Genomic DNA, 27,200 nt, shown 5'->3' with positions numbered 1-27,200 from the left:
GCAATGCAGTGAAAACCGCTATCAACATTATAATTTTATGTGCAACAGGTAGTCATGTGCAGTGACAATAATAATGAAACCAACTAGTTGCACACATGGAGTTTCTGTCTTTCAGTTTTATTTCCAAATAAACTTTCCGCATCTGTTTCAAAGCAAATTTACCACATAAACATTTTCACTTCAAGATGTGGAGATCTAACAATATAGCATTAAAAAAACTGATTTACAGCCAGCAAAAATGTTCTGGATTTCTATAGTTATTCAACACAAATCTTTGACATTGTTCTAGATTTAGTTTTAGTAAGCATTTTACAGCACTTGCAACACAATTAGGTCATATAAGTGCCAAAGATTAGAAGTGTTACTTGAGAGTAACGAACAAACAAAAGGGGGAGGCGAGATGAGGATAATAAAAGTTTGATAGGACAGAAAGAGCAAACCACACCAGAGCACCCACTAACCACTCACTGTTGCATTGAAAGTGGATTTATCTCTAAATGAAATGAACACTGGACCCATTGACTAGAGCAGACAGTATTAGTACACAACGTCGCCCCATAGATAACAGGTAAGGGTGGCCAGTGGTTTATGAAGTTCCCCTCCATCAAGCAAAAGAAGAGGGTGCTTTCTGCAGATTTGATGGCCACACCACATTCAGCAAAGTATCAGTATGACTGAAAACAGCAAGGATACAATTAGGAGGAAACATATCAGAAAAACTAAACTTAAATACTGTTGTTTCAAATGGAATGTCACAGGCAATCTAGAGAAACCAGGCTCACATTTTACTTTTCTTTTTAAAAAAAAGGAAAGATTCCTCTACAAGCTTAGTAAAAAAAAATCGGTGAACAATAAAGAGCAGTAAAAAAAGTGTATGCATAGATGTCACTGACATCAGTAACAACAGTGTCACTTCAGTAAAAAAAAGATTGCTAACAATCATAAATTAGTCTCTGTAAAAAAATACAAGCAATTATTATACATTGCAATCATGGTACAAGAAAGATACCCCAAAAAAATCTTTTTTAACCTGGCCAAAATGTGAATGCACATCATAACACATGATTTTGTAAAATTTGGGTGAACATGTGCTTTAGGTTATTCATTTTAAAAAATTGCACAACAAAAGAAGACTCACACAAGACATGAACTTCTATACTTCATCTGTGCGACAATAGTAATGGTATTTGAAAGTCAACAGATCTAGTAATCATTGAGTAAAAACTTCTCAGGTGAAATTTTGAAACAAATACTCAGGTTTATCAAAACAATTCAAATACACAGTACAGCTCGACCGAATCTAGCAATCTCACAATGAAATAACAAAAGTAGCATGTTGTTTCAAAAAGTTTTCATTATTCAATAATACTGAATTTTCTAAACACGTGAACAGATAAAGCCAGAAGTCACCCTGTTTATTCCGTCTCAAAGTTTAATCATTTGTCCTTCTATCAATATTCTCCGCAGTTGACCAATGCAGTAAATGGCTATACTATTCTGATAAATCAGCAATTCCAGCAGAGGCTTTTGCACATGTTGTTACCTAATGCCTAATGCTGGAGAAAAAGAACATGACTCTATAAAAATAAAATGGGTACGAAATAAGAATGGCACAATTCCGTAGCATGAACAATAGTGAGTCATCAAAAACAGAAGACAGCATGAAAAAGACATTATAGTTAAGCTACATCAAATAATACAATCCAAGTAATCTGAATAATTCAAACTGAATTTCATGAAGCACACAGCATCACTCTGAGAAGGTGCATACATTCACAACAAAATATAATTCAACAAAAGACTAATGTCTGGCATGCAACATCACAAGGCACTGGTGAGTTTCTCATAAGTTGGAGGTGAAACTAGTCAGGCGTCCACAATCTCCCCAATCACAGCCACAGCTTCGATCTCAACATTAGCTCCCTGAGAAAAAGATGGCAATACAGTGAGCTTTCTTGTAAGAAAATCGAACCCAACTTCTACACATAATCTATCTTACTTATCAATGTGCTTCACTATCAGCTGTTAAAATCATGAGACTTTCACACTTTAAGCCACATGGAGAGGACAGCTATTAAAAAGTCTCCAGACAACCTGTAAAAAAATCAAATTCAACCCCTGATAGTTCAAATTGTGGTCTAGTGTATTAGTAATGCCTTAACAACTGAGTTGATGTGCACATTTGCACATCAGTCGGTCAGGTTGCCTCGTCTTATTTATTCATTGAGTGAAGATTCACCCATAACACCTGAATTTTTACAAGCCAAAAGCACCAAGAACCCAAATTATATTAACTCATGACTTTTGCAACGATGAATTAATATAATTCATCTTTATGTGAGTTTTGAAAGACACATAAAAGATACCCAATGCCTTTCCCTGGCACAAGGTAAACTTTCACTTTTAGAACTTCTAATATCTGCCCTTCATCTATATTGGGGAGTGTAGGAGACTACTTTAGGTATTATGTAACAATGCATAAGCAGTAGTTGGCAAACAGAAATGAAATACAGTTGTACATTGGTGGATACTTACACCGAAAGACAATATTATTAATTGAATAAATGTTTAACTTCATAGTCAATTAAAAAACTTCCTTCAGAAGATTTGGATTCTTCACCAAAATTCATTTCAAATTCATTTTATTTAAATTTTGACCCCCCCCCAAAAGTTATTGTGCATAACACCATACTCAGCAGTCTTAAATCAAATTATCATGACTTGATGGTGGATATCAAATTACAGGTTAATGGTCCCAGCACATCACAGATTTCCATATCTAATAAAGAGGATGTTGCCACAGATGTTCCCAGGAGGAAAGATATACAAGTGGAGTGGGAGAAAAAATCAATACCCATGCCCTCATCTAATTAGAAAACAATTCCAAAAGGAACAGCTGAACTAGTCACTTCAGTAAACTGTGTCCAGCATTATATGTACTAATTGTATTCCTACATCACTATGCCACGGCTTAGCGTAGCATTACTTATCTGCAAAGGACTATAGCATAAAAACGTCAAATTTGCTGACATTTGGTTTGAATAATTTACGCTTGAGGCAGCTGTGGACTGGCGCTTTCTTCCCTTTTCAGTTTCATTCATTTTAAAGTGCTGATAGTAGTAAACTCAGAGAGGAAAAGGGAATTACATTATCAAACAATATTACCAAACTTGGACATGGGTATGGGCATTACTTTTACTATTCAATAGAAATTTAAGGGAAAAAAAGTAATAATTTTCTTTAAAAACCCTCAGTGTCAAGAGACTAAAATAATCAAAAAACCTTATACAAGCTAGAAATGTTTTGCCACATTGTTTTTAGAATAGAAATGAGAGGATCAGAGGAATTGCTTTCATGACTAACACCAGGACAGTAGATTTTGACCAACAAAATCAGTTCTGTAAGTTGTTGGGATTTTCAAAAAAGCTTATTTCTATAGAAACAAGAAAGTGGATAAAAAAGATATACTGTATAAGAAAGAAATAAGGCTTAGCAGTTGCTCCCTCTACGACCTTCAGAAACTTCCTTATGTCGACATCTCAGAAGTCAGTTACACAAGTTAGTGTTCAAATTACTACAGAACCTAGATAATTAAATCATAATGGTCTACTTCAGCCCTTCATTTGAAACTTGCTTAACCTACTATGCATCTCTAGGGGGGGAGGTCTCCACTCTCTTTGGGGCCAACATGGCAGTAGCCATAACTCGAGCACAAAAGACAGTGTTAACCTATTTTAAAAATGGGGGACTGAAGAAGACCTTTACCCATTGAACTTCCTAAACAAATTTGCCCGTAGTCTTAGTGTTCCAACTGTTAATTCTCAACAATCAGATCCTCAATATGCAACCAACCTTTGGGAGAGCTGCCACTTGATAAGCTGCACGGGCTGGTTTGGACTCAGAGAAATCTGAAGTGTAGAGTTTATGAAGAAAATATCAGTGTACCTTACATTGCACAATAGCATCTTTGAAACAAATCTAAAATGACAAACATATGAGAACTATTTTTTTATTTGCATGCATGTGTACATACTGTCTTTAATCTGTCCTCAATACACAAAATTACATACTACCCTGAGTTAATTAGTCATCTTTAATGCTGAAATTTCATTTAATTAAAAAAAGACAGCTACAAAGCTACAACAAACATATACATGATACGTAAGTTCAAGAATTAATTTAGTCATGCTCACCTTCAACTCAAAAGTTACCCGACTTCACTATAAAATGATCCTGAAACATTTCACATCATTTGTTCTCAACCGACTTTCATTTCCCTTTCAATCACTTTGAATAAATTAGGATAAAGAGTATTTACTTTACCACAAAGATCCAAATAATCTTTGACCAAACCGTTTGACTCTATTCAGTAAATTAAATACATCAGCAAATGAAAACTTTAAGTAAACAAAAGCTTTAATTACCAGCAAACATATAAATATTTTAATATATACTAAAACAAATAATGTGGGGGCTTACATTTTGCATAAACATCATTCACAGCAGCATATTCACCAATGTCCTTCAACAATACTGTGGTCTTGACAACTGTTGGAAAATTATAGGGGGGGGGGGGAAGGGAGGATATTATATTCAAGAAGGGAAGACTGCTACAATCAGCATATCAATGTATATTCAGTTGCATTTGAGTGGTTACCCTTCAACTCACTAATAGTAAAAATCAAAGATATATGTGTGTGATTATGGATTACAAAATACACTATTTTTGTGAAGTGTTTCAGTGATTTTCAGATGACCAAAAAAAAAAGTGTGTGCTCAACTATTAGACTTACATTGTAGCAAGTCCTATACACAGAAACATACAAGAAAACAATAAATATAGTCCGAAAATATCCCAAAACATTAAAGTACGTAAGTACTATTTGTAACAACATTTAAAACTGCTATGCTGAAAAAATTATGGGCCATCAGGCCCAAATCCCAGTTAACTGAAATGTTAGACTGGGGGATATATATATATTATATATATATTGCCATTTTCCAAAAGTTTCCGTCTTATAATAAGAAATAAGATGAATGAATGAGCACTGATGGAATGAAAGTCACAGATTCACTGACTGATCAGTGGGCTTTCGTGGCCTAGAGGTTAAGGTGTTGGCCTCTCATTCAAAGGTCCTGGGTTCGAATTCGGATAGCGACCGCAACATTTTCTTCTCTAAATTGTCTCCTTTCACCTCCTTCCCTGCTCTCTAGCAATGTTCTGTCATCTGCTTTCGTCTCCTCTTTCTGCCCCACCCCCTCACCTCATTTGCCCCCTCCTTTGGGCTCCTGACTCTTTCTGCAGCCTTTCTACTGCTACTCCTTGGCTCCTTCTTACTGCTGTCTTTCAGCCACAACCCTCATCTTCTGGTAGGAAAAATCTACACCAAGCCTCCTCGGACAAGGGCAAAAAATCTCAGAGGGCCCGTGTGCAAGCTGCGCACGATAAAAATCCCTTGTTCTAAAATCGGAGTAGGCTTAGGCCGCCACCCGTACAAAATTCAAAATTTCCTACCAACTGAAAATATTAAGTGTGTCCTGCACGCTCATATGACCTTATTCAGTTCCGAGCGCCTTAAAACATTTACAAAAAAAACAACCCTGACTGAACCATATTACTTACCATTGTTATAGGTGCCTCCGGCCTCTGCCAAAATTGTCCCCAAATTCTTAAGTGCCTGTGAAACAAAATTCAATTAATAACATAATGAAGGGATATATATATTCTTTCCTCTCTTACTTACTCTAGTAATACTGTCACAGTTTTTAGTGCCCCATTAGGTAGAAAAATTACACATGGTAAAAATGGCAGTATATGGAGTTGTTTGCTATGTATATCCAAATGAAACTTTTGCATCCCTGTGGAATAATATTTTTGTCAATTCATTGTGCTGGTACAAATAAAGAAAAATGTGAGAAAAAATATTTCAATTTTTGCATTTTAACTTCTAGCAGATATGTATTTCAGGAGTACAAGTTCCAACTCTTCTAACTATCATGTATGTCAAGTAACACAATGACAACTTATTCAACTATACGTAAGAAAAAAATGTAATTGAATGGGTGCACAGCAGAAGAAAAATCACCCTGGTAGTAAGGAAGCTTTGCTAGAGATGCTAAATAATTAAATGCATACAAATTTTTGCAATATTCCAAAAAACCTTTCTATGTCACAAAAAATTTCTTCCTTAAAAATTGTATTGCACTATTCCTTACTTAATAATACCCAATGCTCTAGCTCTCCTATCTGCTCCTCTTCAATAAACTCTGACAGAAATTGAAATTTGTTTTGTAAGAGATAAAAATAGTTGTGATGAAATACTAAAACTACAAAAGCAAGAAGACAAAATGAGAAAGGGTTATCATTTCATTCAAGTCTTTCCATCCAGCAGACTCCCAAGATCTCACAGATATCTCGAGCCCCACCTTTTTCACTTTAATTTTTGCCCTCTCCAACCTTTAAGTATAAAAAAAGCAACTGCCCTATAATTATAAACATCATCATATCAGTTGTAATCTAAAATTGCCATTTCAATTAGAAACAGTTTGAAAAATATGATCATTATTTATCACGAAAGCATAAATTTACTATAGATTTACCTGATCCGTCTCCGCAGCAGCACCCCCTGCAACGATTTCCATGGTTTCCGGAATAAATCCAATTTGTCCAGATATATACAGGGTCTCATTCACCTTAACAGCTTGACTGAATGGCAGGGAGGAGAACACATGACGACAAGTATGAAGTTTTCACAACAAAACAGAAAATAATAAAATTGTGAGTAAGCAGGAAAATTCCACAGGATCCACCTCAAACATTATACTCAGACAGTCGATTGAGTCGTTAGGATACAGGAATTCAAATTGACTCTGTCACTGTCATATATATTTATTTACATTTTCTATATATGACATTATAGATTTCTAATAAGAGAGAGAGAGAGAGAGAAAGAGAAAAAGAGAGAGAGAGAGAGAGAGAGAGAGAGAGAGAGAGAGAGAGAGAGAGAGAGAGAGAGAGAGAGAGAGAGAGAGAGAGAGAGAGAGAGAGAGAGAGAGAGAGAGACAGAGGGAGCGGGAGAGAGAGAAAGAGAGAGAGAGAGAAAATAATGTTAATATAATACTGACTTTTTTTTCATTCTAGTGGAGCATTTGACCCTAACTGTCACATTTGTGTAAATTCCAAGGTACAATATTCCTATGAGTTTCATTATATTTACTTCAATACTTTAATCTACTAATATGAACACCCCCACCCACAAAAAAGAAGTACGCATTCGATATATATATATGGACTTGGGCCTAATAGAAGATGCTACACAATCAATCCTCCGTAATTACGGTAATATAATTTTTTATTATTCATGATTTATCATTTAAAATTATATAGTATAGCCTAGATCTAGATTTAGTTAACATCATAACATAAAAAATCTCATAAACTAATTATAATTTACAAGGGATAAAGTTGAAATGTGAGTAAAATTTAAAATGGACAAAATTTAAACCCTATCCGTACGTCGAGTTTTACTGTCGTATTCATACGACAAGGGGAACTCTGTGCCACCACTTTCCAAAGAGGAAACTACTCGTTAATCCGATCCGTACGCTTTGCATAGCAGTCTACAGGTCAAAATGATTTTTTGGAGAAATACTGAAAGTTTCAAAAGAGATCTTCGTACTAGATCTAGATCTAAATCTAGATCTAGAATCAATATTTAGATCTAGATCTAGATTCTACATATCTCTTTCAAGATGTGAAGAATACAACCCCGGGGGTGCAAAATGACTCCAGGCCCAGGGCATACGGATAGGGTTAAGAAAACAGAATGTAAGCAGGGCCTCTCTATGCCAGCGCAATCCCTCTGCTGAGCATGAGGCGTGAGTGAAAGTAAAAAAAAAAAAACCTTCAAAAAAGTATTAAAAGACATAATCATTAGCCTATTTAGCCTACTTTGCTGCCTTGTAAAAGCTCAATGAACAACAAAATGCAAGCATTAAAAATCATAATGATTAGTTCTAATTAGCAAAGGCATCATGCTACACCCAGAAGTCAAACTCAAAGTCAATGGTGTCGTGCTGGACTAGACTCTACGAAGTGGCTAGCCGTATTATTAAATCATCTAAAAAATGGTCACTTGTAAGTGACTTGAAGTGACAATGGCACGCGTCAACGCCCACTGACGACTCGACTTACAAATTACCGAGACAGTGCTGCATTACCTGTAAGGCCCAACAGCTTTCGGAGCTTTTGGGGTGCTAATGATTTTACGGATAATTTTGGAAGCCATTTTAACTTTAGTCCAGTTGCTTGGAAAGACCGGTAGCAAGGGTGAAATGAACAATCCACGACGTGTCCTGGTAGTCCTTCTGGGGAAACCGAAAGTAGGCCTAGGGCCTAGCTCAATCGGATGGTCGACGGACGGACACACAAACAGCCACTTCCGTTCGATTGCCAGGTCGCAAAACAAAATACATACTCTAACTTTAACAAGCCTGTAGGCTACTGTATAGCTGTTTTATACCAAAACTGTTCTAGTCGCTGACGGAATAACGAGAGCAAAAAAATTGCAATTCATTTATTTTCAGTTGCCATTTTCTAAAGTTGTTCATTTTGCTTCTGCTAGGCCTAGTTACACCAGATCAAGAATTAAGGAACAAAATAAAATTATATCTAAATAGCTTTTGTTCTATACAAGGATTATCTCATTGGTTCTATACCATACTTCGTTTCACAGCTTGGAAATTGTTTTGCTTTTTTCTCTTCAAACAGAAACGTTTATGAAACATTGTGCGGATTCAAGGAGTTTACATTTTAGTTCTAAGCTCCTTGTGTTGATCAAGTGTCTCAAATGCAAGTCAATCGCAACCCGGCAACTCTTCGAGTGCTACCAATTTCGAAAGATGAACAAAGCATCAATCAAATGAACCAAAGCACTGGCCAGGCCACTACTCAACAGATCACAACTGGGCTATTGGGAAAAGGATAGAGTTTGTTCCTCAGTGTGAAAGAAAATTGAAAGCTGTTGTCTCCAGTCAACAGCAACAAAGACGTTCAATCCCTCTTATGTTTAAACACGTCAAAGTCTTCTTTTTTCCCAGGTACAAATTTAGTCAAGAGAGTGTGATAAGAACTCTTCTTCCCGGCAACGCAGACGGTGTTTCAGATCGGAGCCGTTTCAGATACGTACATTTTCAATCAATTTGATATTTTGAGACCTAGAAATCTAGCATATGACTACTGTTACTATTGTGGCCTGGCGGTGCAGCTAAGTTCTCAAAAATAACAAAGTAGTCTTTAAATTCGATATTGTTGATCCAACACTCCTAACAATTTCCAGTTCATTGAATTGATGCTTGGGCGCTGGAACAGTAGGCCTACAACTTACAACTACAGTCACTACTATAGATCTGTAGACTAGACTGCCTCTCTTGGTCTTGACTGCCTCTCTAGATCTTCTATAGATCTATATTCCAATGGAAAATGCATGTTTGTGTTGCACTGTCTGCATTGAAGAACTCTCATCAACTGGAAATGTTGTGAGGAAAGTGCAACACAGAAACCTTACGCTGACAATTGGAAGAGATGAATTCAAAGAAATGCAACTCAAGGTTAGTAATATTGTTGGTAGTTTTGTCTAGCTGGCCTTTTTGGGGGGAATAATTGGGTAAATATTTACTGTTACTTCTGCACTCATCAGGAGGCTCAGCGTTCGTTGGTTTCATTGTCAATTTTGTGTCTTGATTCTGAAGGACATGTACCCATTGAAAAGGGCCACCTCTATTCTCACCCGGGGTGAGAATAGTGCAGGCGGGTCTTGTGGCTATTCTCACCCGGTGCGCGTGTCAACAAATTTTGCGTTCACCCTAAACCACAGAATTCTACACTGTGATAAGAGAAAAATTGTAGAATTCTGTGCTGTGAACAAACGTTCCATTACAACTGTACTTGTAGCCTACTAAAAGCGTACAATTTTGTCTGTGGGCAGGGGAGAGAGAGAGAGTGAGGAGAGAGAGAACAAAACAAAATGGCGACCCGCGTAGTTCGGCTCGATTCGAAAAGTTAAATAGCCGTAGCATCTTTGTAGACAACCAAATTAATTTACTTTTGTGTTTTAACTTTGTTTTGGTCAATTTGATCGTCCACACCGATAGACAGTATTCAGAAAGAGACAGAGAGAGAGAGAGAAGAGGGGAGGAGTAGATCTTGCGAGAACTTCCGGGCGGGTGAGAATAGCCACTTTCATTGAAAAGAAAAATGACTGACTGTATAGTACGGAATGTCTACCGACATGGTAACCGGGCACCTAGTCTCTCAGTATCTACGTACACTAATCGGGCACCTAGTCTCACCTAGTCTCAGTATCTAGTATCTACGTACAAGGTAACCGGGCACCTAGTCTCAGTATCTACGTACACGGTAAAACCAGAATGAAAATACGAAGTGGCTAGCCGTACTTAGTTTAGTTAAGTACGGCTAGACTGCCAGTCTAGCCGTACTTAGATCTAGGTTTGGCCCTATCGACTCATGCCTGTTAAGTACACAGGTCTCATTAGATCTAGATCTAGTAATTATTCAGGTTAAAATACGTGCAAGTCAGTAAGGCACCTTTTGGTTTTGTCTGAAATACAAAAATACTTTAGGCATTGCAAGCTAAAAATTTCATTTACAATTCAGCCATCAATATCAAGTACGGCTAGCCTGACAAAGTGCGGCTAGCCTGGCTGTCTACCCGTACTTAAGTACGGCTAGACAAGAATCTAGCTATATTTATCTTAGGCCCTATTAACATTAGACATTAGAAAACAGGAGGTTTAAAATACATGCACTGTCATTAAGGCACCTGGTTTCGTCTCAAATACAAACTTTAGGTACTGCACACTAAAAATTTATATTTTTACAATTCAGTAGGCCTATTTTTTTTTAAAGGGTCAGTCTAGCCATCTTATTTAGAATAAGTACGGCTAGACTGCCAGTTTAGCCGTCATTACGGCTAGCCTCTTCCATGAAAATAGCTCAATATTTGTCCTGTGCTGTCACTTGCTGAAAAAAAAAATCCACGTAGTCACCAGAACTGTTGAGGCGTTTGTCGTAGCGTGGGACGAGCTTCTGAATGCCCGCATCATAGAAAGCTGCCGCCTGCGATTTCAGCCAGTGTCCAATCTCTCCTGTGAGATCAGCATCTGAGTCGAAGTCCTGCCCGGCCAATAACTTTTTCAAATGCAGAAACAGATGAAAGTCACTCGGAGCCAGGTCTGGGCTGTACGATGGGTGCTTCAACTGTTCCTATCCGAAGGAGGCGATCATGTTTTGGGTCTGTGCAGACTTGTAAGGAGTTGCAATGTCATGAAGCAGAACAACGCCGTCGCTAAGCATTCAGCATCTTTTGTTTCGAATCGCTCTACGCAGTTTTTTAAGCGTGTTGCAGTACACATCAGAGTTAATTGTCATCCCATTTCCCCAAAATTCTACTAAAAGAACTCCTTGCCTGTCCCAAAACACTGTACACATGACTTTTTTTTCCTGACGCGGCCTGCGTAGAGCGATTCAAACCAAAGAAGTGGAATGCTTAGCGACGGCATTATTCTGCTTCACAACAATGCAACTCCTCACAAGTCTGTACAGACTCAAAACCTGGTCGCCTCCTTCGGATGGGAACAGTTGAAGCACCCATCGTACAGCTCAGACCTGGCTCCGAGTGACTTTCATCTGTTCCTGCATTTGAAAAAGTTTTTGGTTGGGCAGGACTTTGACTCAGACGCTGGTCTCACAGGAGAGACTGGACATTGGCTGAAATCGCATGCGGCAGCTTTCTATGATGCAGGCATTCAGAAGCGCGTCCCACGCTACAACAAATGCCTCAACAGTTCTGGTGATTACATGGAGAAGTAGTCCTATAGATCTATGAGGTATTAAAAAATAAATTGTTTTGATTGGGAAAGTTATTTATTTTATAATTATTTTTAAACGGTACTTAATTTTTTGACTTCCCTCGTATATATTCTGTCGTGGGAGGAGAGGAGGTGTCAGTATTGTGTGCTTGTTCTGTTTGCTCATTTCTTTTTTCAAATTTTCAACAGATAACTTTTCCGAAGAAGGAGTCTAAGTACTTAGTGAAGGAACTTCTTATCCACAAGAAATTTGTTAAGGATGGGAAAGCGACAGTTAAACTTCCAGACCACAAAGTGCAATTGATGCTGTCAAATTGCCCTCCTGACAAATTGATGATGTTTCTCAAGACCCTCCAGGTATGATTTTTCATTATCATCATCAGGTGCCAGATCTGTGACAGACATCAGTGATCATGTTTCACATATTTATTCCTTTGCTTAGATACTCCCAAAGAAGCTACATTATCCTGATTTTCCCCTGTTACCCATCTGTTTGGGCTCTCCAAGTAGGTTGCTATGAGTCTACTCCTGCCTTGTTTGCTTTCAGTTTTGCCAATGAGAGCTAGATTTTCAAGGCCATAATGTTTTGTTTATTCAAATATGTCCCAGAATACCTAGCCTTCTCAGATAAGGGTGAAAAATCCTGGAGGTCCCCTGTGGAAGTTCTGCACGTTAAAGGTCCCTTGGTGGTCCTAAAAATGGTAGGCTTTGACCGCCAGGCGTGCAAAATTCAAAATTTCCTACCAGCTGAAAAAATGTTTCATGTTTCCCGTACGCTCATATGACCTTATGCAAGTGCCATAAAACACTTGCCCCAACAACAAAAAAGAAACAGCTTATTTCTTTGTAAAGTCATTCCCTTTCATTGTTAAAAAGCTTGTTACTGATCTCTATCAGTGGTGAAGTCTGTCATTATTGGTCAATGTAGAGTCACAACTTAGCATGATAAAATCTGCGCTTTATGAATATAATCTTTTAGGCATCTAGTGTGATGTCTCTCACTCTTAACTTGTATTTTACGATTACAGAGTTTGATTTATAGCACTTCTCTCTTTTAGCTTTTTTAACTGGGCCAAAAACTGACAAGCAAGTAAACTCCATTTTCTTTTTAGGCTTGAAAGAACACATAAAACTGTTAGTAAAAATGGTTTTATTGGTGTACTTTTAATCAATAGTTTTCAAAATCACAGTGTTTATTTCTCTGGATTAAAACACAGTTGTTTTTTTTGTTTGTTTTTTTGGGGGGGAGGAGGATCAGAACCTGGTCTTCAAACTGTTACCTTACTCATTTTGTTTCGAAGCTTGATATTTACCCCTGTATGGAGGGATGGATATAAAAACATATCCGCCGAATAAACATTTACAATTTTCTACTGTTAATGAATTATTCCTCTTCCTTCTACAGACCAAATTGGATTGTCTTAAAGATAAAGGCTTCTTGTCTCAAAGGCAAAAACTGTTTTCAGGAAAGCATCGTGAATTTGAAGAGATCTCGCCCTTGACACTGAAAGATTTGCAAACTGCTCATAATGCAAAGGTGAAAGCTACTCAAAAGTCAAAGCTGGCCATGCCATCAAAACCATCATCATCCTCATCCTCATTGTCCACTGCCAGCATTGCTGGTAAGAAAAGGACTAGCGATCAAGGTGGACATCTGTCATCTCTGAGCCAGAAGGAAAATGGTGATAAACGTCAGAAGGTTAGCCCTGGGGTGCCGAAGTTTATGACAATGTCCAAAATCAATGGAATCAGCCCGTCCAAAGTGCTAGCCAAGTCAGTGATGCTCACTCCTGAACAAAACCAAGTTCTGGAAATGGTGAAGAAGGGCAGGAGTATATTTTTCACCGGTAGTGCAGGAACAGGAAAGTCCTTCTTACTCAAGAGGATCATCGGTAAGTACACTCACTCAGGGAATATGGTCTCTTTCAGCATATTATGGTTTCTGTACTTGGAAAACTAGTAGGAGTGAAATTCAAGTAGGGTTTTTTTTTGTGACCCTTCTGAACACAGTAGCCTTTGGGTGGTTTTGGGTTATTTTTGCGGAGTTTTATATTATATAGCAAGTCAGCACGATATCAGTTATATTTCACCAGTCTTTTGAAGTGAAATCAACATGTCCATATAGATGGTAGATAGGGACGAAATAGGAAAGTATTATTACTCAATGGTAATGCTATGCTGGGTTTTATTTTGGACTTTAAACATTTTTTCTGCCTTTCCTCTTTAACTTTAATTATGGATTTGGGGTGTTACTGATCTTTGTCTCCAGCTTTAAAGTGTTAAAAGTACTTTTGAAGGAAGCATATTCATGGTTAACCATACTTTTGAAAATGTGGCGAATATATATTGTATTTGTACTATTCTGTATCTGAACACAGGTGCTCTTCCGCCCAATCATACTTTTGCAACTGCGAGTACTGGCGTTGCAGCTTGCCATATAGGAGGGACTACATTACATTCGTTTGCAGGTACTGAGCTTATAACTGATTTCCGAAATGTATGTTGTGGAGATGATTTCTTTATTTACATAGGTGTAAAAATACAATATTTAGGGTTGCCAGTTTTCCGGCTATAGCCGGAAATCCGGCTTTCACAGCTTTTTCTGCCGAGATCAGCGGAGCCGGGGAAATTTTTCCTGCCTGGTCAGCAAATTGTAACCCAGCACCGGCAAGGCCTGAAGGAAGACCAAAACAGATCGTTTAACTCCTGTGCATTACCGTTGGGGCTTGGCATTATTCGGTTAAAAAAACCAAAACGAATAAATAGGTAGATACCTAGATCTAGTATTTTAAAAATCCTAATGAACAAAACAAAACAGAATTTTATATCGAAAAATTTTTAGGCTTTTTTGTCAGAGCCTGCTGGCAACCCTGAATATTGCAGTGTATGTGACGAGTTAGCTCACTCTGACATGCCGCTGTTGAAATCGAATATACATGAGCAGAATTTCCAAGAACAAACTCATCCCACTCTTTCATAGTGATATTTTAGATTTCACTGAAAAACTATGTATTTGAGAACTTGCTATTACTCTTGCTCTGTATTCATTCTCAGAAATGCAGTTTTTGCTTATTTATAAAGACCATATTTATGATGTGGTTTTGAGGCTTTGCTTTAAGAATAGAAGCCTGAAATGGGCAGAGGGATTAATATTTGTATACAGGAGAAAAAAAAGGAGGGAGGGGGGGCTTACATATCTCTTCATTAATAGAGTTTCTTATAAAAACTAACATTAGTCAAATTTACCTTCGAAAAATGAGTTTTTACATTATTATTCTAATTGAGGAGAACGTTTTAAATCGATTGAACCATCAATCAGTCTTGTTCCTTTTGTGTAGTTTTGAATGAAGTCCTTGTAGTGTTCTTTTTGCAAAGGAAATGTTCTGTCATAAAGTAATTTCACAATTTTAATGTCAAATATGAGTTTTCTGTTACGTAGTTTAAGATAAAATTAATTCCTTCCTTGTATATATGCGCGTCTGCCATCTTTGCCCAGTAGTTTTGGAGGGCACCACTGATATGTCCTGCTTCTTTTTTTTCCGTCTGTAGTTTCTGTTTATTTGTCTTTCTTTTTTCTCCCATGAAGTGACCGTTGTTGTGTTGATGTACTTCTCTTTCCTCGTGTAACTTTTCCTGTTTGTCCCCTCCAGGCATCGGGTCTGGCAAAGCTCCCCTCCAGCAGTGCATAGAGCTGGCCTCCAGGCAACGAGTGGCTCAGCAGTGGAGAGCTTGCAAACATCTCATCATTGATGAGGTCTCCATGGTGGATGGTGAACTTTTTGACAAGCTGGAAAATGTTGCAAGGTGATTTAATTCAAATAATTTTCCCCCTCAATAAACACCTGTACGAATGTTGATAGGTTAGCTTTATTGGCGTAGACAAATTTATCTGGGTGCAAAGCAAAGAGGTTATATTATAATACTAGAGCTCGCAGCAGTGACGCCCTCACACGTGTCAGACATCTGGGCCTTTTTATCCTCATCGACATGGCCGGCATGCCCCCATTTACATGAACAGACTGAGCCTCCACCCTGCTCCTCACCACGAGCTCTAGTATTTTAAACACCACCCTGCTCCCATATTTCAGTGCAAGCCTGTAGATTTCCAATCTTTACGCGTGTCTCGAAAAGTACTCGCCCATCTGTTGAACTGTGCATGTCTTGCCCTTGAAGTTCAGCATCCCATAAAGGGCACATGCAGCCCCCATAATGTGAGGGACATCAGTGTCAGGAACTCTAGTAATAAATATATGACCTCTTTAGTGCAAAGTAATAGGCATGAAACTTATACATTCTAACAAGCTTGGATTAAATCTCCATTGTATTATGATATCATCAAGGTTAACTAGTTTAGATTAATTCTCAATTGTATAATGATGTCAACAAGGTTCTCACCTGTCTCTGACAGCTTGATTTAAGATTTGTGGTGTTTTGTTTTGACTTTGTATTTTGCTTTTTTATGTCCCAGTTCCCATCTTGAGCTTTGGTTTTCTACTTTTTTGTCTTTGACTAAATTCTGTTTATAATTAATTTAATTTTATAATCCCTCTTTTGTGCTTTTTCCCCCCCTTTTAGAGTGATTCGTAAGTCTGACCAGCCGTTTGGTGGCATTCAGCTCATTCTGTGCGGAGACTTTCTACAGCTTCCTCCCGTCACCAGGCCTGGGGAAATCAGGAGATTTTGTTTCCAGGTAAAGTTTTGTGCCTTTCTTGTTCAACGATTGAATTATGTTGTGTTGTTTTTAAAATGCAAAGAGGTTAGTTTATGTTTGTGAAATGTGGTGCATATGTTTGTTAGATTAAACAAACATTTACTGATATTCGAGATCTCTGTCCATTATTACTTTTTTGCTAAACAACCGAGCTTATCTTCGTATGACATCTAAAGATGTTTACATCACCAGCAGAATGTTTTTCTGTCCGTACACAGTTTAACATGTTAGAGTTGATGTATGAAATCACCTGTCATGTATTATTTGGTCCAGGAGGTTATCAGATTATGGTAGTTGTATGCCTCGAGCTCTTTTGGTAAAGTTTTATTTTAGCCCTCAATTTGGAACATATTACTTAATCTCTTAAGCCCATCCATTTTGGGTCCAATTTGGAGGTAACCGTGTCATCATGCATGAAAGATGATTTTAACTTATTTGGGGTGGGGGTGGAAACTGAAGTAGACCTTTGCCATAAGCATTTTTTTTTAATTTCTAGAATTTTGATGCAATTGAAGTAAACACCTTTTAAAAATTTTTTATTTCAAATATAAAGTACAAACCTATTTGAATGCCAGTGAACTTCTGAGTTTATTTCAGAATGGATTTTGTCCTCTTGTATACGAAGACAAATCACTGTACACGACAGTAATAATCAATATTCAAAGTTGATGTTCAATTCTGTAAATAGTATTGTTTAATTGATTAACAAAAAAAGAAATAGGTTATAAAAAAACATGAATAGTCTGTGAGAAAACAATCTGATGTGCCTGCTTAATAAGTTTGGAATCGACTTTAAAATGTTCATTGACAAAATCTTGAGCATGCTTTCGGGTATAAGAATAAGACTATTGTTTGTTGGATCTTAAAAGTATTTTCTGTTTTGTTTTTTTCAGTCAGAAGCATGGCAGAAATGTTTAGAGACAACCATGCAACTGACAGATGTGAAACGACAAGCAGACAAGTCCTTCATCAACATACTGCAATATGTTCGTAAGGGAATGTAAGTCAGATATTTCTTCTGTATCGTTTTTCTCGAAAGACAATGGTCATGTTGGCTTTTCTTCCCTCTGATGTTTGAAATTTTTTTAATTAATGTGTCACAACGTGGTGGAATCAGGTGCTCGCCAATTTTTGGACATGTGGAGTTATTGGTACGGTATATTCTTAAAGCATGTTCATTTTCCTTGTTTTGGTGAAAAAAATACCTATCTATCTTGAATAGAAGGCTATATTTGCAGTTGTGGAAGGTGGGGGTCGCCTGTTGTCAGACGTAAAATTAACGAGAAAATGGTCGCTTAAGTTTGGTGACTTCCAAAGCTTGAGCGTCCTAGGACACTGCAGATTTACATTTTCGTGCTTTTAATCAACATGTTAATAAATCTGCACAGAAATATGTATTTAAATTAATGTAAAAGGTATTGAGCAAAAAAAGAAAAAAATTGATAATGGGCGGAGAAATACAGGTTTCTTCTGTTTCATTATTTTGACAAGTGCCTCATTTCACCATGATGCCTCACAAATGATACTTGATGTTCACTCTGCAGCCAGAGGCATATTGTAAGGCCATGATTAAGTCATACATGACATACATTCATTTGATTGGGTCAAAAAAGACTCATGCTTACAAGTAGTATTTCTGGACTGGATGTCTCAGTAAATATTATTGACCATGAAGAGCTCTGTAAATCATCACTTAATACTCTGTTCTTTCACAATAAATACATTTTCTTTCTTTGTTTTGACAGGTGTCCAGATTTTGTTTCGGATACTCTGCAGGCGACCAAGCACCACATCATAGAGAAGGATGGAGTCGTAGCCACAAGATTGTGCACTCACAAGGTGGATGTGGAGGAAATAAATGTGTCCAGTCTTAAGGAGCTGCAAGGTAAACAGGGGGTGCAGAAACGGAAAAATGTTAGCTTTTGCTCAGTGTGCATATATGCCTGATTTTTTGAGGCAGCAATTGATGACAAGGATCCGTTTGTGCAACTTTTTGATTTATTCATAACATGTCTGATTGTTACCACATCATTAGTAATTGTCAAAAGATCGAACAAACTAGCGTGTGAGGATTCATGAATTTTTTTCTATTCTTTTCTAAAATGTGTTTTAAAAAAATATATTTCACAGGAGAAAGTCGTAAATTTGCAGCCACAGACTCAGAAGAAGGCTATGCGCTGCACCTAAATACTTTGTGCCCAGTTCCAGCTAGTCTGGAGTTAAAAATTGGAGCCCAGGTACATTCTATGTTTTCAACTTTCTGGGATTTTATAGCTGGAGAGGCCAGGTCTTGTTTTGTCCTTTAGAGTGGTGACTTTTCCGTGTACTTAAATTTGCCATAGTGCATTGCTTTTTTTCATCATTGGAAATAATTTATAATGAATGAACAGTCTTGAAATTTTTTTAATAAAACTTTCTTCAAATAAGTACATGTATTCTCATTTGATGAGGAAAAGCTTTGTATAATACTACTTTGAAATTGGTCATAGGACTAGGCAGCAAATACTTCTTCACCTTTGCTGTTATAGTGCGGTGTGAAAGAGATTACCATGATATTGCTGTCATGTTTTGTCATTTCAAATATCTTGTCTTTTTTGTAAGATGTGTCTTCGCACACAAGCACAGTTTCATGGAGATGATGAATAAAAGTTGAGCTAACACATGTCAGAACTAGAAAAGAAAAAGGGAAAGTATGAATAAGATATCAGAGCTTACTGTGTTGATGGTATAATGCATGTTTGGTTATAAGTGAGACACAGTAGGTTGACATTGTTATTGTGTTCGCTAGTCATCATCATGACACTTGTTTATAGTATATATTTGTTTGATTTTTTTACAAAGGTAATGCTGTGCAAGAACCTGGATGTTCAACGGGGTCTGGTCAATGGAGCACGAGGGGTTGTCACTTCCTACGATACCAAGAATCATGGTGAGAGTTGTTTTGTTTATGTGATAGTCGGGGGAGGAAAAGTGTTGAAGACCGGAATCATGAAAACTGTTCAGTATTGTTTTAGTTCACTTCTACCAATTATTTGCAAGATGATGTCTGTTGGTAACAACTCTCAGGTGGTCAGTAAAAACTTCTCTGTATGAAACATTCTTGGAATCTTTTTTTGGTGTTTGTGGAAACAAAATACAAAAAGTAGGTTTACTGAGTGGCTGTGACAGAGATAGCCTAATGTTAAATCCTTTTGCCAACGTATTTTTTAAAAAACATCATGGTTTTGTTCACAATTAAAGCCTTAAAGTCATGGTTCTTTCTCTTTTTTATTCAAGATAAATCTTTTGCTCTCCAAAGTGAGGACTGGATGAAATTTTGGCCATTATTCTGTTTGGTTCATGCAATTTTTGTCTTTTCAGTTTTATCTCACCAGCATTTCTGTTCTGTCTCTCTTGGATGTGAATGAAATGTGTGATGTTGTTAATGTTTTATTTTTTATTTTATTTATTAATATTTTTAAATAATTTTTTGATTAGGTCATCCGGTTGTGAAATTTGTGTGTGGTGTGACGGAGATCATCAAGCCAAGCAGATGGGTATTCAGGCTGAGCGGAGGGAACACTGTGGTGCGGAGACAGGTCCCACTCAAACTTGCCTGGGCTATCTCTATACACAAAAGCCAGGTAAGTGGTGTAAAAATTGACTGCCGGTATCGTGCCACCTGCTTCTGCTTATTCTTTCATTTGCATCAGAAAAATGCAGTATGTAATTCAGATTTCACCCCTATTTTATCGTGGGAAACCTAGTCTTTACAACTGCAATATATTGATCACAGTGGGCCAGATATTTACAAGGCATCTTCTTCACTGATGGAGGTCACACTACAAAACATGTAAGCAGTTTGTAATGATAGTTTTTAGTGTTTTTGATTGCACATTGTTTTTCTAATGGGTATGCAAAGCTTTAGAAAGTTTACATTTATGGGCTGTCTATTGCATTGGCTAGAATTTTACAGGTAGTGGCCAAAGGTATGAAGGTTTTATTTCATACTCCTAATTTGTCAAAAAACAATGTTTTGATTATGTCTGATTTTGTTTGCCTTGGATTTTTTGTGTCCTCAGGGTATGACCCTGGACTGTGTGGAGATGTCTTTGAGTCGTGTGTTTGAGACGGGCCAGGCTTACGTAGCACTGTCCAGAGCCAAAAGTTTGGAGGGCCTGAGGGTCTTGGACTTTAGCAACTCTTGCGTGCGGGCTGATCCTCGGGTGCTCTCTTTCTACAATCGCCTGGACCTGCGTCACCGCATGATGCACAACGGTATTGAGGATGAAAATGAGATTTTCCGCCCCAACCCAAGTGCAATGGCTAAAAGATAACATTATGATGGACAACTAGAACTTGGGGTCCCTTAGCTCTTAGTACACGGTAGACTATTCCTCCTTTGTACGCAGCCAATTTTGTCATTCAAGATGTCAACACCGCAAAATTCGTAATAACTCTGGCACTACTTAGCCTATTAGCATAAAATAACACTAAACTAAGTTGAAGTGAATGATCCAAGTCAAAGCCGCACAGAACAGACAAGCCTGGCTTCGCATCAGAGGATCACTGAGCCTGGCTTCGCGTCAGAGGATCACTGAGCCCTCTTCGCTCGCTGACTCGCCAAGCTCTGCGCATCAGTTCTTGTGTAAGGCACAGTAGGGAAACCATGCCGTGAACCCGGGTGACAATATTGCCAGTAACAAACATACAATAATTTAAATGAAAAAATCTACTGGTACAGCTACATGTATTTTATTATTAGCATCCGATTCGATTTATTAATATTCTACTAAAATATTGGTCTAAGTTAAGATTGTCGGTCTGAAGCCGGTAATTCTAGTTCTAGCTCTCAATATGTAGTATTTAACTCATGTAAGAGTTGACCTCTACTCTCAAGTCTTAGCTTTTTATCAATATTTTTGTAATTTCAACTCACTTCATTTACAATACATTTGATAGCAGACTGCGATGTCAATCAGGAAAATGCTGCAAAGTCAGTGAAAATGTTCACTAGACGATTCCTGCAGTATGTCTCCGGTGTTTTCCTAACGAAGCTGTAAGTCAGGGCCATACAGTATAAAAAACTCTTCAGATAAACCTACTAAGCCTCCTCTGTTCAGGGATTCAAAATAACCCAGGTGGAACAGCAAGGGCAGTCTTTCCGTGCTTTCTTGCCACACATCCAGCGTCATGATAGATTGCTTGGACTTCATTCCCCCCAGACAGATTCTTCAGAGCACCAGTCTCTTGCAAAATGTTGAGTGACTTTGTTTCAGCTTTTGAGAGGCCTTTGGAACAGTCACTGCATTCATGCTGGTCATTCTGGTCTTCGACAATCATGTTGTTTACCAGAAGAAATTTGGAGCGATCCAATTCATGAGTGCTGAAGACATTCTTAGTTGTTACATAGTAGTTGCTCTCTGCTGCCATGGGAAGTGTCCAAAATAGTTTTATAGGTCATCCTGCTGGTAGAATCCCAAGAGAACAAAGTTGTGTCTGTGTGGCAGGTCAGTCTCCAGAAGGTATGGGCTCAGAGAAGTCAGGCTGTTGCTTGTCCAAGCCAGGGCATCTGCAGTGTCCTTGGTCAGTCTCTTCACTCTGTGTGGGAGAGAAGCTTTCATTGCTTGAGCAGTCATTGACCAATCATGGAGCAGCTGGAGTGCTCCATCTCCCTGTTGAGAGCAGTCAACAGCTATGTGGCCTTTGTCGCGCTGACGTATGGTCTCTCTTGGGGACTTGCTGTTCAGTAGCTTCCATAACTGCACCACTGCTTCGATGAAAACTGCTGTATCCAACACTTGTGCAGAGAAGGTTGATATTGAGGTGTTCTTCAAGGCCTTTGCCGTTTGGTAATTGGAGACTTTGATTGCCAGTTTCACCATCTGTTTCTGGATGTTGGTTGGGGACAGGGTCTCTTGCGTCAACTTGGACAACTTGAACAGGGTGACATCTTCATGCTTCTAAGAAAAAAGATCCGTCCTCTTTGCAACAACGTATAAATGCAGGCTTTCTTGATTCTCTTCCCACTCCACTGGAAACTTCAGTTGTTGTGTAGAATCTGTCTGCCAGTTGTTTTTTAGGTTTTTCATAATGTGGACAGGTTCGTACATCAGAAACATCGGTCCAGGTGGATCTGCCTGGGACTAGACAATCCAAGGTCTGTCAGGGCCGTCGAATGACTGGAACTTTGAGGAGTTTTGGTTGACTTCGCTGTTGTCATTGATAACTGCAATTACCTTGGCACCACTTTCTTCCAGCATTGTCAGCACATCAACTACAACAGAATACAGGAAATCTGCATTTATGGAACAGGTTTGGTCAGGAACCTCTTTGACGTAAAACAGCATTTCACAACCATTGCAAGCAAAGTAGTCGCTGCTCTCTGCTCTCCCTCCACATCCTCAGCATATCAAAAAAATATTCCCCTCGAATATACAATCTGTGCCATGACATAGACCTCATCAATGATGACAAGGCAGGCTCTACTCCATTCTTCCTGTCAAAAAATGTCTTAACCGTTTCGCACTTACAGCGCCCGTATGTGCCCGCGCCGGTGACCGCCGCTCATCCCTATAGCGCCCGAATGCGCCCGCCACGGGGGTGTTTGTTTCGTTGCCGCTGGAGGCTTCTACTTTTACTATCATCAGAAGTTTAACTTAGCTATCTTTATAGAGGAAGAGTTCCGGTTTACTGTGGTGTTTTTCTTGTTTCGCTAGCACAAAGAGTCACTTTTTGAGCGGGAACAAAAGTCGGAGGAGATTTTAGTTGTAAACACGCCATCATGTCTCTAGGATGCATGGGCGCAAAGCCGCCCGATATGAGTACCGCAAAAACAAAATAAAAACACCCAAAGAAAAGTCTTTTAGGTGCTTTCAAGTTTCCACCAGAGGCTTCAATCTCTGTGAATGTGTTGTATTTCTTTTGTGTGGATTACCTCTTTGTCAGTGGCAAAAACTTCGTGAGTTGAAGAAATGTATACGAGATAATCTAGATCTAGATCTAGGCTCGGAATCCAAGACACGCATCTCAGAAAGACCTCTCATATCATTTCATACTCTCCTATTCCACTTATAATTTTGTATTAGTAATTTAGCTCATTCATTTTCCTTTCAGAAAATACTATTTTCATAATTTTTGGTTGTGTTTGTGATTTTATACAATTTTTTTAGTAAGGTACCCCTTCAATTTTCGTGGAGTTGTTGCCCTTGTCTTAAGGATGGGGGGCCACAGCTGGCCAAGCCTGCTAAGTGCGAAAGGGTTAAACTGTGTTGTTTCAGAAAGATTTTTTGACTTACAAGTGAGTTTCCTGAGTATGGTCAATGATGGTAGGGTCAGATGACATCTCATTTGAAGGTACAGAGCTTTGGATCTTGTGTACCAAGGAAAGGCTTTGCACAAATCGTTTAAGTCATAGAAGGCTGCAGGTGTCTTTGGCGCTTTCAATAGCTGGATTTGACACTCAAAGAAGAGCGGCTTTTTGTCAGCAGGGCAGTCATTACTTTCATCAATTGAGACAAACTTTAGAAGCTCTGGAAAGAAAAAGAAAACATTATACTTTTAAACTTGTGTCACACCTTGGAGTGAGTGGTAGGCGGGTGCTCTGGTGTGGTTTGCTCATTCTTTCCTATCAAATGTCTGTCATCCTTATCTCCCCTACTTCTTTTTATGTACGTTACTTTATAGTAGAGGGTGTGGTGACGGAGTGGTTAGTGCGCTCATCTCCGAAGCGGAAAGTCCGGGTTCGAGCCTCGGGTCGGTCACTGATTTTTTCCGCCCCCTCCTGCCCACCCAGCAGAAATGGGTACCTGACTTCAGGTTAGGGAAGTAAAGGGGGCATGGAAAGGAACTAGCCACCCTACCACAATATGCCTAAGGCCCAGGAAGTTGTCTCATTAACAAGGCAATCCCCAATGTCCGGATCGGATGCGGGAACAACTTAACTTTTTACCTTACTCTATAGTAATACCTCTAATCTTTGGCCCTTATCTGACCTATTTTGTGTTGCAAGTGCCATAAAATTCTTACTAAACCTAAACTAAACACACCTTTGATGTAGAATGTGCTTTTAAAATTTTCTCTTGTGATAGATTAGAATAAATCATGGTGTCTTTGTGTTCATTTTAAAACTGTTACTTTTCCAAAATAATTAAAATGAATACCAGCATAATTAACAGAAAACTATCTGAATCTGTTGAGAACAAGCGATAACCAAAGATGTTAACAAAAAGAAAGACTTAAGACCCTTCTCCAGATGAAACTAGTGAATGTGAAAGCAAATGCAACAGCTAAATTTCCACAAATAGAAAGTCTGAAGCAGAAAGGTGAACAATGCATGATATTATCTTCATATTTCTTCTTCCTTTTAAAAAAAACATAATGAAAGTAAAGTTAGCACAAGAACATGATTGCATAACAATAGGTAGGCCTTTAGATTTAATTACCTTGAACAGTTGACTCCAACGAGTGATGTATTTTGACGTCAATCCTTTGCAGGTGATAAGACTTGATGCCTCTGTACCCTAGAAACTGTTGTAGTCACATGGCTCCGCAGACTTCATTTCTTGCATGTGTTTGAACTTGGCCTGTGTCATTTTTCTTCTATCCTGGTACAGAGGCAGTTCCTTCATGCCTTTATGGAGAATGTCTGTGGACTTGCCACGCTTCAATGGCAGATGTGACCAGTCATCATCAAATCTCAGTTTGTATTTGATTTGACCATCTGATGTATATATTGAAGTGCTCTTAATTGAACTCAGGTTGATCATTTTGGTGAAGTCAGAAAAGAAATCACAAGTCGAATACTTGACAACATATGGATTCACTTTCCTACTTTCTTCCATCAGCCTGACATAATCAGCTGGGCAGTAGATGTGCTGTGAGCACTGTCCACCTCCATCTGTGTATGGCCGTTCTCTAGGAATTTCAGTGTTACAGTCTTACCATTGACAGAGCTGAAATGTAACAGTGCAGAACTCATTGTGACATTGCGGTTTTGATAACCACATCCATCTGAATATAATAATATGATATATTCATCTTGAGTTTAATCAGATGACCAAAAAAACCCCAGCCATACAAGAAGCAAATTCATTTGCAGTCAGAGCACCCTCGCATTCATTCCAGACATAACATACACAGTCCTTGCTCTTTAGATCATACTGTGAAATTATGTACACACAATTTCGTCTTATAGTACAAGGCAAATGCATTAGTGCGTGGACATAGCAGAACTGATTGCAGGTTCATGATGATGCATTTGATTTTGGGGCCGCTCATGCATTTTTCCTTGTCTGTTGTTTTTTCATCCTGTGCACGTTTAGCTCTCAAGCGATGCTGATTGTATGCCCCCTTTTCCAAATTTCCCTCCTCAAAGCCCACACAAAGGTCACACTTCTCTTTTCGAGGATGGAACAATAACAGGTTCTTACCATTGAGCTCCTCCTTAAACATGAAGGTACAGAAAGTACCTTGACACACTCACACACACAGACTCACACTTATCTTTATAATACAAGCTTAGGTACACTGTCTGTAAGCTCTGAAAAACAGGTTCCAAGTATTACTTACTGGAGTCCTTCGGCAATAGTGAAATGGCAACTTGGGCAGATCACGAAGAAACTGATTAAGTGCCTTTGATTCTGTAGTCTCCTCCCTTACCCTTTTTCTCTGAACTGGAACCTCACCCTCTGCTATACCCAACCCACATGTGAGAACATTGTGAACCCACCAGTTGCAGAGTCCAGGACTGAAAAAGACAGCCATACACACTTTGACCCTGGCCCCATTCACCCGCAGAATCAGATGGTACTTCATGGACCTTGATCTTCTGCTTTCTCCCTCCTTTTTCTCCACAGGCTCAACACTGTGGATCAACCCTTAAACAAAAGCAGCCTTTTCTGGCTTGGACAAAGTCCAAACATAATCAAACACCTCCTTCAGAGCAATGCGTGATCGCATCGCCGTAATGCACAATGACGGGCAACCTAAATGAATTAGACGCTTTGAATTCTTCTGTCATGGAAACCAGTCGGAATGTACAATTAGAATTTTTTTATAAAACAAAATTGATAAGGATTTAATTAGGACGTAGCCCTTCGTCGTATCGATCTATTTTTTGGAGAAAAACAATTCGAGGAAATTTAGGAGTTTGTCGGTTAGAATTCTCGGCCGATGATAAGCAGAAAGGTATTGCTTTCTCCTACTCTTACAGAAGCCTGTCCGACAGTTACAGACAGAGCACTTCCTCCCCATGATGAAAAGGTTTGCAGTGTTTTCTGCCTATTCTAGAGTAGCCTAGAGTCTAGCAATTCGCTGTTGTCAGCAGTATCAGAATGGAAAAATCAAATTCACACAAAACAAGCACAGAAACACTCCAATTGTGTCTAGATCTAAAGATAGAATGTCTGGCAGTAGTCTAGCTCTAAATATGTGAGGCTTCGTGGTGAAATCAGGCGCTCATCAAAATAATGAAATCGAAGATATCAGCATTTTTCCAACGGTTTGGCAATTTTTGTCGAATTTTACCTCTGAAATCAGGCGACCCCCGTTTCTTCAATTGCAAATATATCTACTTCTATTCAATATAGTTGGGAGGGGGGGGGTTTTCATCGAAAGACAG

At 38.5% G+C, this 27,200-nt stretch overlaps 2 protein-coding genes across 3 annotated transcripts; one reads left to right on the top strand and one right to left on the bottom strand.

The window, feature by feature from the left end:
* Positions 1-94: 94 nt before the first annotated feature.
* Positions 95-27,086, bottom strand: LOC101854501 (2-iminobutanoate/2-iminopropanoate deaminase). 2 transcript variants are annotated; one of them, XM_013083015.2, is made up of 7 exons: positions 25,024-27,086; positions 23,878-24,111; positions 6,601-6,706; positions 5,624-5,678; positions 4,480-4,548; positions 3,853-3,908; positions 95-1,923 (listed from the first exon to the last, which is right to left on the bottom strand). In XM_013083015.2, the coding sequence occupies exons 2-7, from the start codon at positions 23,922-23,924 to the stop codon at positions 1,867-1,869; spliced, it is 390 nt and encodes a 129-aa protein (XP_012938469.1). In that variant the 5' UTR covers positions 23,925-24,111; positions 25,024-27,086; the 3' UTR covers positions 95-1,866. The 2 variants fall into 2 exon arrangements, with proteins under 2 accessions (XP_012938469.1, XP_005099245.1); XM_005099188.3 differs by lacking the exons at positions 23,878-24,111; positions 25,024-27,086 and adding an exon at positions 8,221-9,352.
* Positions 9,421-23,845, top strand: LOC101858712 (ATP-dependent DNA helicase PIF1). The gene is made up of 12 exons (XM_005099204.3): positions 9,421-9,609; positions 12,079-12,246; positions 13,295-13,781; positions 14,268-14,357; positions 15,540-15,693; positions 16,465-16,579; positions 17,494-17,600; positions 18,346-18,485; positions 18,731-18,837; positions 19,442-19,529; positions 20,078-20,223; positions 20,662-23,845. Exons 1-12 carry the CDS (start codon positions 9,475-9,477, stop codon positions 20,914-20,916), a joined length of 1,992 nt encoding a protein of 663 aa, XP_005099261.1. The 5' UTR covers positions 9,421-9,474; the 3' UTR covers positions 20,917-23,845.
* Positions 27,087-27,200: the final 114 nt, after the last annotated feature.

Source organism: Aplysia californica, unplaced genomic scaffold (assembly GCF_000002075.1).
Source record: "Aplysia californica isolate F4 #8 unplaced genomic scaffold, AplCal3.0 scaffold00205, whole genome shotgun sequence".
Lineage (NCBI taxonomy): Eukaryota > Metazoa > Mollusca > Gastropoda > Aplysiida > Aplysiidae > Aplysia > Aplysia californica.
The sequence above is the reverse complement of the archived record's forward strand: the minus strand, read 5'-3'. Positions and strand labels throughout refer to the sequence as shown.

Bases quoted from the DNA above. Each gene is read 5' to 3' on its own strand.
- LOC101858712 (XM_005099204.3), top strand. From the start codon at position 9,475: ATGGAAAATGCATGTTTGTGTTGCACTGTCTGCATTGAAGAACTCTCA. The intron at 18,486-18,730 runs GTAAACAGGGGG...TATATTTCACAG, and splicing joins CAGTCTTAAGGAGCTGCAAG to GAGAAAGTCGTAAATTTGCA. The intron at 20,224-20,661 runs GTAAGTGGTGTA...TTGTGTCCTCAG, and splicing joins TCTCTATACACAAAAGCCAG to GGTATGACCCTGGACTGTGT.
- LOC101854501 (XM_005099188.3), bottom strand. From the start codon at position 8,288: ATGGCTTCCAAAATTATCCGTAAAATCATTAGCACCCCAAAAGCTCCG. The intron at 3,909-4,479 runs GTAAGCCCCCAC...TCTACACTTCAG, and splicing joins GAATGATGTTTATGCAAAAT to ATTTCTCTGAGTCCAAACCA. The intron at 1,924-3,852 runs GTTGGTTGCATA...TCTTTTTCTCAG, and splicing joins AAGTGGCAGCTCTCCCAAAG to GGAGCTAATGTTGAGATCGA.